This window comes from Verticillium dahliae, genomic scaffold (assembly GCF_000150675.1).
Source record: "Verticillium dahliae VdLs.17 supercont1.17 genomic scaffold, whole genome shotgun sequence".
Lineage (NCBI taxonomy): Eukaryota > Fungi > Ascomycota > Sordariomycetes > Glomerellales > Plectosphaerellaceae > Verticillium > Verticillium dahliae.
The window spans coordinates 707333-717255 of record NW_009276936.1 but is presented as its reverse complement, the minus strand read 5'-3'; the positions used below and the strand labels follow the sequence as shown (position 1 = coordinate 717255).

The window sequence follows — 9923 nt, the reverse complement described above, 5'->3', positions numbered from 1 at the left end:
CCTTGGGACTTTCCCCTCGATAACCTAACCCAAGACCATCGATTGTCTAGCATGCCCTTCTTTTCGTTGCTGAGCCTGGCATCCACATCGAGATCGACATCTCACATCTCACATCACCCAAAGTCCCCGCCAGCATGTCTATCCTGTCCTGCATCATATCACATCACCGCCGCCAAACGCCGAAGCCGACAACTGTCGAGCGAGCCCCGGCGTGGCACCTGGCGTTTGCCGTGTCTTGAATCTGTCAGCTCAAGTGGTCAATTCCCCAAGGCCACACAGACAAGTCCTATTGTTCCAACCTGTCTGTGTGATTCCTGGGTGACAAGGAGCAAGCAAGTCTGTTTGTGAATGACAGAGCGCGTGATAGAGAGACGCAGATAGTGAGAGGGCGCGCAAGAAAGCGCACCCATGGCTACGCGCGAGAACGCGCTGCTGCGCTGGGAGGGTACGGCCAAAGAAAAAAAAAATTGGACGAACCTGTCGGCCCTTTGCTTGTCTCAAACATCATGGCGAGATTCTCGGCCCTTGGGCGAGGGTCATCCATTCCAGTGCCCACAGCCGTCATCATTCCACTTTCCTACTACGGTGCCTGCCTGGCTGTCTGATTGTCTGTAAGTGCTCGGTACGACAGCTTTTCGCTTGCCCCATCTAGCCGCGCCACGACACGCTCTGTGCCTGCATCGCGATCTCGCATCGCCTCTCCCTCCTTCACGCTATTCTTTCGTCAATGCTCTATCCGAACCTTCAATGGCGATATTGCCCCATCGTCGCCTGGCCGTCAGTCAGAGACATCCGAGTCGTCCCCAGTCGAGTCGAACGCCCGCCGTCGGTGAGTATACACGGCCTTTTGGCCATCAGTCTCTATTGTTCTCCTTCCTTCACCTGCCTCCGCGTCACCCCCTCTCTTACCGCCAGACAAGTAAGCGAACAACTTCTGTTGAAGGAGCATACCGGTTCCTGCAGGTACCTTGCTCCTGTCTCACGAGCATGGAGCATGCATGGGTAGCAGGAAGGGGTAGAGCAAAAGCCAGAGAAGAGGCCAAGAGACTTCGAGAGCAAAAGAGAGTCGACAGGGGAGGGGAGGGTGTGTATGCTTCAACACACCCTGAGCAGGGGTATGGTCAGAAGAGCAGGGGAGGGGGCGTGTGATAGCATCGTCGTTGACAAGGGCCCTTCCCCTCGTCCACCATGCAGGCCCCTCCCCAGTCCCTCTGGTCCCGAGAGAAAGGTCGCTACCCTCCACCCCATGTCCACCCGCAGCCAGGCTGTGCGTGATGCCATCCGTCCAGGACCAGGTCGGCTCGAAATACACCTTCTGCCACACGGTCTTCTTTGATCACCAAACGTAGCCCAGTGGCTATATTTGCAAAAACGGGCAGGGCCAGACAGATGCCGCACGGCAGCACTTTGCAGTCGACATGCTCGCCGTTCAAAACGGCTTCATCACTGGATTAATTCGTTAGTCCATTCATGGTTCGCCCTCCTTGCTTGCCATGCTCTGCTCGCTTTTCTGGGTGTGTTGCGTTCGTCCACCCTTCTCTCCAGACTATGGCAATCCATCGGCGGGGCATATCTGAATTGGCGTGCGCCCAGTGATCGGCCACGACATATTGCTTTCCCAAGGGAACAGCGAAACAAACGGCGCGCCCTCTTGTGCGAACCATCTCTGCCCATGCGGTCCTGCGGGCGATAGTCAGCCATCGACTCAGTCAACTTAGATTAGAGCTTCTCACCCTTCCTCCTACCTTACTCCACACACCCGCGTCTTTATTGCCCACCCCTACCTTTACAGTCACCCCTTCCTTCGAATGCCCCTTCGGTCAGTTGGGCCACCGCGTACGTAGCCTCGATACATTCCACTCTGGGGCTCTCGTGTCTCTCCTTCGGCTGTATTGCCGCCCACTATTACCCCATTTCGTGAAGATAGTCCCGTCCATCAGCTTCTCAGGGCGTCATCTTCATCTCTCCACTCCTTGGGCTCTTCCTTTCATATATCTTTAGAGAGCCCCGTCTCGTCAGGAACGCTCCCATCATCCCATCATTCTTAACCAGTATCCGTTCCTGGACAACTTCGTCTTCGACAATCGTCAAAGTCTCTTCCTTACACATTCATACACACATACACAGGGAGACCAACAGACCTGCATACACACCATATCTCCTCACGCTCTCTTCAAATCACAATGATCCCCTCGTCGTGGTCCCATGAACAGGGCAACTCCATCGACATTATGGATGCTTGCTTCGTCCGTGATCCCAGCTTCGACTTCAACACTCCCTTGCTCAGCAGCAGCTCTGCTTCCTCACCAACCTACGACTCCTGCGATCCCTTCACTCCTCGGTCTGGACGATCTACTCCCCACGCCTCCGCAGTTGACTTCAGCGAATCCTTCTCTTCTCACGGTTCATTCAGCTTTGAGCCTGCCGCGGCTGCCATGCCGATACACCACAAGAACCACAGCCACCAACACTATCACAGAGCCGGCACCATGGACATGCCTCTCCAGTACTCTGCTTCCATGCCTCTCACACCCAGCCGCCGCCACTTCTCCGGCATGGACATTGACTACAACACGATGCTCCAGGCCACACTCAACCAGCAGTGCATGACCACAATGTCACCCGTCCAGGCCACCATGATGGACCAGTATGCCTCCATGCCCCAGGACCTCCAGTCCTCCCCCTTCACAATGCCCACTCCCAGCCGCTCTCTTCCCAGCTCTACACCAAACCACGGCGTCAACATGTGGCCTTGCAATGAGAGCCCCATCATGATGTTTGGCAACCATGGCACACCATCCCCCTCTCCTCTCCAGTCCATGTCGATGAAGCGCGATCACGACTCACCCTCACCTCCTCCATCGAGGTCCTTCCGTCGTCGCACTATGACCGAGGCGCAGCGGAGGACGATGGCTCTTCAGAGACACCAGAGCGAGATGATGTACCGCAGCCAGCACGACTCAGAGGCCATGGCACAGCTCAGGTCCATGAAGCTTGACCACCACTCTGCAGAGGATGAGCTCGACTCTGTCTACGTCGACCGCCGCGTGGTTCCCCGTCCTCGCGAGAGGTGTGACTTCATGGGCTGCCGCAAGACATACCAGAAGAAGGAGCACTTGAAGAGGCACCAGAGAGCGTAAGTTCCAGACCACGCATCCAACCCGAGCCACCAAGAGTTACCGACTAACAAATTACAGCGCCCATGGCATTGGTGGTACTCCTGAGATGCACACCTGCCCTGCTGATGGCTGCCACAAGGTCTTCAAGGACCGTTTCGACAACTTCAAGCAGCACCTTCGCATTCACAAGGACGGCAAGAGCACAAGGACGCCATACAATGAAGAGGCAGCTCAGATGTACGACGAGTTGTGCAAGCAGAGCAAGACCCGCAACACAAAGAAGGGTCCCAGGACTGCCAAGGCCTAGCAAAAGGCTCTCTTCGTCATTTTGGATGCTGTTTGGGCGCCTGGCCTCGCCACCTTTTACTTCGTTTCGCTTCTGGCCCACCAACTCCTCCCTTTCCACATTGATCAAACCCCCCCTTGCCACACATAATCACAACCAAAGAAGCAAACACACGCACACACAACTACGCACAGCCGCATCGATTCGGACACGAAACACGCTCATCATATTCTCAACATCATCATTCACATCTTCAAATACCATGTACTAATTCTTGCTGTACTCGTCACACGGCGCAATTGGACATTTTTTTTCTCTCTCACCATTACGGGGCCTTTTATTGGCCGGTGCATAATCCGAGGCTTGGTGGAAGAGCAGATGAGAAGGGAGAGGATGCGCAGCCGGAAATGATTTTCTCAATCTTTTGTTTTTTATTTATTTCCTTTGGGGGAAAAGGACATACTTTCTGATTTTCTGGTCTTTATCTCAACCTCCTCACTGCAGACGAATACGCGGAGGAAATACCAAGACCATTTTGGGTGAGGATGTAAGGCGGCAAGACGGAAAACGGGTTTCTACATTACGGTTTTGCATGATCATTTTCTTTTGGCCCACCCACAATCAGGGGAAGGAGGAGGGGGGGCATAGACAGAGACGTCGCAATGGGGCATTTGAGACTCGGTGAAGAACAAGAGTCGCGGGGTATAGGTGGAAAGCATTATTGTCGTCACGGTAGTCGGGCAAGATAGAGACAAATTTACGGCTTTGCGCATGGCAGACCAAACCCCCGAATACTGCCGCTAGTGAACCTTGTGCCATGGGCAAAATTCCATGCGCATTTCCGAAAACACCCTCACCGCGCGCATGTCCCCAGTTTCCCTGCAACTGTGTTGCCTTATTTGGATCGCAAAGAACTCAACATGGGGCGGAAATTCGCAACATTCATCCCCAGCAGCCATCTGCTCCGAGCTGCCAGAACTACATGGTACCTGTAGTCGTGAGACCCTCGGGCTGGGCGGACCTAGCAGTGAGGACCCCCCCCCCTACCCCCTGCGCTTCGAGGACCTACGCCACCCACCTTTACCCCTGGCCCATATCGCGCCCTAGACGGGCACCAGGCAGGGCTTGTCCTACATGGAGCAAAGATCGCCTCGGTGGCACTGGCTGGCATGTCTGAGATTCGTAGCTCAAATCCCGATAGTCCCGAGACAGGCTTCCTTTTTCCTACGAGGCCTCACCTGCGGTTCGTTCGACCTTATTGCTGAGGGCGCCACGAGTGCCCCACCAAGGTCCCCTTCTCAAGACCTCTCGCTCTCTCTCGCTGTGGTCGCTCAACAACAACACTCCAGCTCCGCTTAACCGCGGGCCGTAGTCGGCGGCCCCATGATGTCTCATCTATGTCAATCAGCACTGGATGCTGGTCTGGAGCACCGGAGAGCCCTTCTCAGTCTCGCTTTCTCTTCGTAACTAGCCCCCCCCTTTAACGAGCTCGCGTATGACACCCGCTCCACCACCTCCTCCGCTGCGTACCACTGGTGGAGCACTTTGCCCACCCAAGGCCTCCGGTGGGAATGGTCCTTTCGCCGATGAGGATAGGGACGGACGGGGAAAGCCACCCGTGACGCTGCGATGGGTAGCGTCAGGGCGGCGGGCGGGGCCCGGGAGGCGAGGCTTCCGTATTCCTGGGCATGCCGGACGACGTAGGTGGACGTAGGTTGTCGTTGTCAGAAGTTGAGCTGTCAGTTTTCAACACTATGTTGCTCACTTTTTTCTCACATTTTCCGCGCCTCTTTTGACCCCCTTCGTCGCTCGAGTCTAGATGCTCACGATCGTTGAGCTGTGATGAAGTTTTATTCATTTTTCGTTTTTTTTTTACTCGCCTCACCCCCTTTCCCTCTTCCTCTCGTTGGTGAGCTCTATTCATGGGCTGAATCCATTTTCAGCCCAGCCAGATCTGCTCTGCAGTCACGAGACCAGGTAGACGCACGCCGCTCCCCGCCTTTGAAGCGATCGATGTGGGATCCACGTCTCTCGGGGAACGCTCCCCAGGTCAGCTACAATGGATATGACGAAGCCATCACGGGGACTAGGCTGTCGCCGCCGCGGGTACCCTCCCCGAGTGAATACGGGACGAATAGGCTAGGGTTGATCGAGGCGTTCCGCTCACCGGCGGCCGCTCAGCCCACTACACGTTCTGCGCGTTAGGGGAATGCAAGTTTCTCGGGGCTCCTCCCCTTGGTGGTGTGCCTCCCCCCCCCCATCGTCAGTCCAGGCTTTTCCCTCTTGTGGGAGGGCGTGCTGAACAGAAGCTCGTGACATGTCATAAGGGGATCGGGGAACCCTCAGCGTAACACCAACCCTCCCTCTTCGCCCTAGGTACCTACTGACTACTTGACTACCACCCCATACTACCGCCGACGGAGCATTCGTTCCTCGATCTAGGCCGAACCTGCAGTAGCTCGAGATGTGTGGGCAGCAGTGCCGCAGATCATTACATGGCTCGACACTACTTGGAGCGAGGGTCGACTGGCCAGATCGCGTACCGGGGGAAGGGGCTGAGGACCATCGCGTCAGCGTCAGGGCTACCTAGCAATGCTCTTGTAGTGTCAATACATCATTTGTGCATCGTCTCGCGAGTTTGCTCCACCATGGTGTGCGTTTGTCGCGTCAGCCTGACCTTCTGACCTTATTCTCGAAGTGTGCTAGAAGGATAGAGCGCAACCCGCCATGCGGCTTTGTTTGCATATTCTCCGTCCTCGCCGATGGAGGTGACACGCAACCGGGGGGAGGGCCAGCAGTTTGTGCAACCACATGCAGATGATGCGTGTCGTCGATCATTGAGGCAGGTAAGGTAAGGTAGTTAGGTACCTTGAACTAGGTACCTTAGGCGTCGTCCTCGATGAGATTGTTGGGCGAATGATGTGCACAGGGGTCCCTCGGGCGCGCCTTCCCAGTGGCGCCAGGGGCGCTGGGGCCCTGCACCGCGATTTGGGTTTAGGGCATCTGGGGGGGGGGGGGATCTGGGGAGTTCCTGTCGGTTGTCTTGCGCTGCACTTTGCCCAGCAGAGGGTGGGTCTATCAGAGAGCTGTGGCCAATGGAGAACTACATCTGCAGCCCTGTCAAGCCACCTGATTCATCCAATGCTGTGAGTGCCCATGCCGTGGACGGGGAGCTTCAGCTGTGGCGTGGTCGTGCTTCCCCACCGCAATTCGCTGCACTCTGTCAGATGGCAGCAGCCACAGGTCTCTCCTGCGCACAGTTTCTCCATCTTTTGAGACTCACTCAGCAATACTTCAGGAGCTTCCGGGCGGTGGCCAGGCCCTGCATCTGCTGAAGCTCCTGCCTCTCACCACCACCGCCAGCTCCAGCCTGACGCCCGCCGAGAGCCATGACCGAGGCAGAAGTCTGGTTTGTCCCAAAACCTATCGCCATCGCCCAAACACATGCATTTGTCGCCGCCTCTTCATATCAGCAGAGTCCAGCTCAAATGCCCAAGACCAGACCAAGGCCTTGATGGATTCGCATCCTCTCCACCCACCCTCCATCATGACGCTTCGTCGATTCGCCGAGACCATGCCAGCCAAGTATCTGACTGACCGACCGACCGACCCCTCATTGACGATTGACATCAATGGAAACGTCGAGTCAGCCTCGAGCCTCAGATCGCGCCATCATCTGCGCCATCATTCTCCCTCATCCCAATACACCCAACCCAAACATTGTTCAACCGCTCTTCGAACAACCCATCCCTATCCTTGTCAGCAGGGAACTCCCCAACATCGTTCTGCCATTGTTCCATGCAGGCCATCGCCCTCGGTTTCCTATTGTCGCCCTCTTCCTGCCTAGCCTCGCTGCACGCGCCGCAGCCAACGCCCACACCACCATTGCATCGCACACTCAGCTATTGTTGCGGCCACAAGCAAGTACAAGTGCAGCGGAGGCGTATGCGTAAGAGCAATCAACCACAGACGCCTACCCTCGTTGCCGACGAGCCTTTTCAATCGTCATGGCGCATCGGCGAGACCGCCACCAACAGCCGCCCTCCTACCAGGATGCCATCAGCCGCCTTGACTGGCTGGCGTTGGTCGCGCCCTATGTCGCTGTCACCGACTATCCTCACCTTTGTTCTGTGAATAGTCACTTCTGCAGCGTCTTTGCTCCCCGGTTGTGGAACGATCCGCTGCGATCGGTGCGAGTGCTTGGTCTCGAGCCGAGTCACGGTTAGTCCTCCGTGTGCAATCTGTCTCAGCGTCTTGCTACATGCCGCTCACATGCCCAGACAGACCTCGACTGGTACTTTCACTTCGTCTTCGTCCGTGCACCTCGAACAAGGCCTTCCGTCCTGCGCCTTGTGACCGTGCTTGACTTTCGCGACTTCGCCAAGGACAACACCCAATTTTCGAGCGATGACAGCCCAAAGACCGTTCCGGAAACGTTCAGGAGGCTGCCAACCCTATTTCCCCGTCTTCGATGCATCCTTTTGGACGGTCACGTCGAGGCTGACCCAGCCTCATTGGCAGCGACTCATGCCAGTGGCGGCGTCGTCCAACCCCTCTTGCTGAGCATAGCCGACTGCGATGCCCACTTGTCCATGTCCTTCTTCACTTCCGGTTTCCTCCGCAACATCGTGTATCTCGACGTGTCATGCCTGCCCGGGTCTCTCCAGGGTCTATTGACCACGGCACAGGCACCCGGAGGATTGCCCCACCTGAGGATCCTCAAGGCCAAAGGCCGGGAACTGGATGATAGCGCCGTTGGATCGTTATGCGAGGCCTTCCGGCGACGACTTTGGAGCTTTGACCTTAGCGACAATAAGTTGAGCAACAGCATTATTGCTGCTCTGTCTACCATGCATGCAGGTGCAACGGCATTGCGCACCGATGCACACTTTGAAGTCGAGGGTACGCTGCTGAGGTCAGCCGACCCAGGCGATGATTTGTACGGACCGTTCATGTTCATCCGGGAGTCCGACGTCAGCGCCGAGTTTTGCCATCCAGACCGGTTCTTCGCCGATGCCCCCGCTTATTATTCAGTCGACGGTGTCTATGGCCATGACTCGGTTCGCTCTGACGGTCGCGCCCCGCTCAGGAGCGACGCGGCCGCTAGCATCAAGACAGTCCTCGCCGGAGGCTTGGACCACCCGGCGCCAGACGATGCCCAGCTCACTCAGCTCGACGTGTGTTCGGCGCCGTATGGCCTGACTCATCTCGACCTGACTGGAAACCGACTGACTTCTTTTGGTGTCGACAAGCTGCTGCGCACGACACCTGGCCAGCTGAAATCCCTGGCCTGCGACGCGCCGCTGCTGGAAACCTATGGCGTACCCTGGCCGGGTGCGTGGCCCAAGGAGACCAAGATGTATGGTATCTTGGGATCAGCCCACGCGTTCCGCCCCGTCTTCTCGTCCAACCTCGAAGCCCTCCGCATACATCACTCGTTCGTCACACAGATACCCACACTCGAGACCACCGGCATGTCAACAATGGCCCGCCTCTGGTTCGCAGAGACGATGATCCGCGATTTCTCCGAGACGGCCTATCCACAGGCGTTTGTGCCCGATATGAACCCACGGCTGACGTCCCTGACGCTCACCAAGATCCCTCGGCGCTCAGTCGGACCGTTGACCTCGAAGCTGACCCACTTCTTGAGGCTCGCTGCTCTCCAGGAGCAGGCGATTGGTGACACCAGCCCATCCACCCGCCGCCGCCGCCGCAGCCCTGCCGTGCTCCGCGGCATACGGCATATTCGCCTCGAATTCGAGACTGACCCTGTAGAGGATCCCGCCGGCTGGTCCAACGAAGATGACCTTGACGCCAATCGTCTCATGGACATGGGCGTTGAGGAGGGCTTCAGTTTCTTCCAGGACGAGAACATTGTACCCAAGCCGAAGCTGCCCCCACGGCCCATGGTTGCCGCCCCGCACATGACCTCAGCATTCGAGACGTCAGCCGCTGTCCCCTCAAGTGCCGGCACGGGCCCTTCGGCCCGACTCAAGCACGAGCCATACACCCTAAACACCAGCGAGTACATATCCCACACGCTGAGATGGGCGGGCGAACCGTACGAAGCTCGCGTTTGGATCGGCAACGGTATCCCAGGTCCCTCTGCTGCCATCAACGCGTACATGACGGCGCTGTGCGACCCGACGATGAGGACCGGCATCGTCGGCCCCGCTACCCCGGCACACGTCAAGGCGGGCGTCCCGGCCGGAGTGCTCCTGTTCTACGCTGCTTGGAATGCGATTGTGGTCCCAAAAGCTGCTCGTACGCCAAGCAAGGCCGAGGTACACAATATGCACGACGTCATTACAGCACTCAAAGCCCACCGCCTCAAGACACGAGCTGCGTACGAGACGGCAAGAGACAGGGCCAGCACAGACAAGGGGGCTGCTGCAGAGCCCCATCTGTTCTGGTCGGGAAAGCTAGAGGTGGTGACGCAGCAGAGCATGGCTCACTATCGGTCGTCACGATACTGGAGATGAAGGTTTCATCCCATGACTTGGACCGCGTCCGACAGT

General features: G+C 57.1%; 2 protein-coding genes across 2 annotated transcripts; both read left to right on the top strand.

Moving 5' to 3' along the window:
* Nucleotides 1-2017: 2017 nt before the first annotated feature.
* VDAG_07720 (uncharacterized protein) lies at nt 2018-4179 on the top strand. Its single transcript, XM_009656625.1, has 2 exons — nt 2018-3136; nt 3198-4179. The coding sequence occupies exons 1-2, from the start codon at nt 2184-2186 to the stop codon at nt 3424-3426; spliced, it is 1182 nt and encodes a 393-aa protein (XP_009654920.1). The 5' UTR covers nt 2018-2183; the 3' UTR covers nt 3427-4179.
* Nucleotides 4180-7412: 3233 nt separating this feature from the next.
* Nucleotides 7413-9887, top strand: VDAG_07719 (uncharacterized protein; the record flags this gene model as incomplete). The annotated part of the gene is made up of 2 exons (XM_009656624.1): nt 7413-7626; nt 7690-9887. The coding sequence occupies 2 exons, from the start codon at nt 7413-7415 to the stop codon at nt 9885-9887; spliced, it is 2412 nt and encodes an 803-aa protein (XP_009654919.1).
* Nucleotides 9888-9923: the final 36 nt, after the last annotated feature.

What these genes read in the sequence shown, in the direction of transcription:
- VDAG_07720 (XM_009656625.1), top strand. Translation starts at nt 2,184, where the DNA reads ATGATCCCCTCGTCGTGGTCCCATGAACAGGGCAACTCCATCGACATT. An exon ending in TTGAAGAGGCACCAGAGAGC is followed by an intron (nt 3,137 to 3,197) that starts GTAAGTTCCAGA and finishes AACAAATTACAG; the next exon opens with CGCCCATGGCATTGGTGGTA.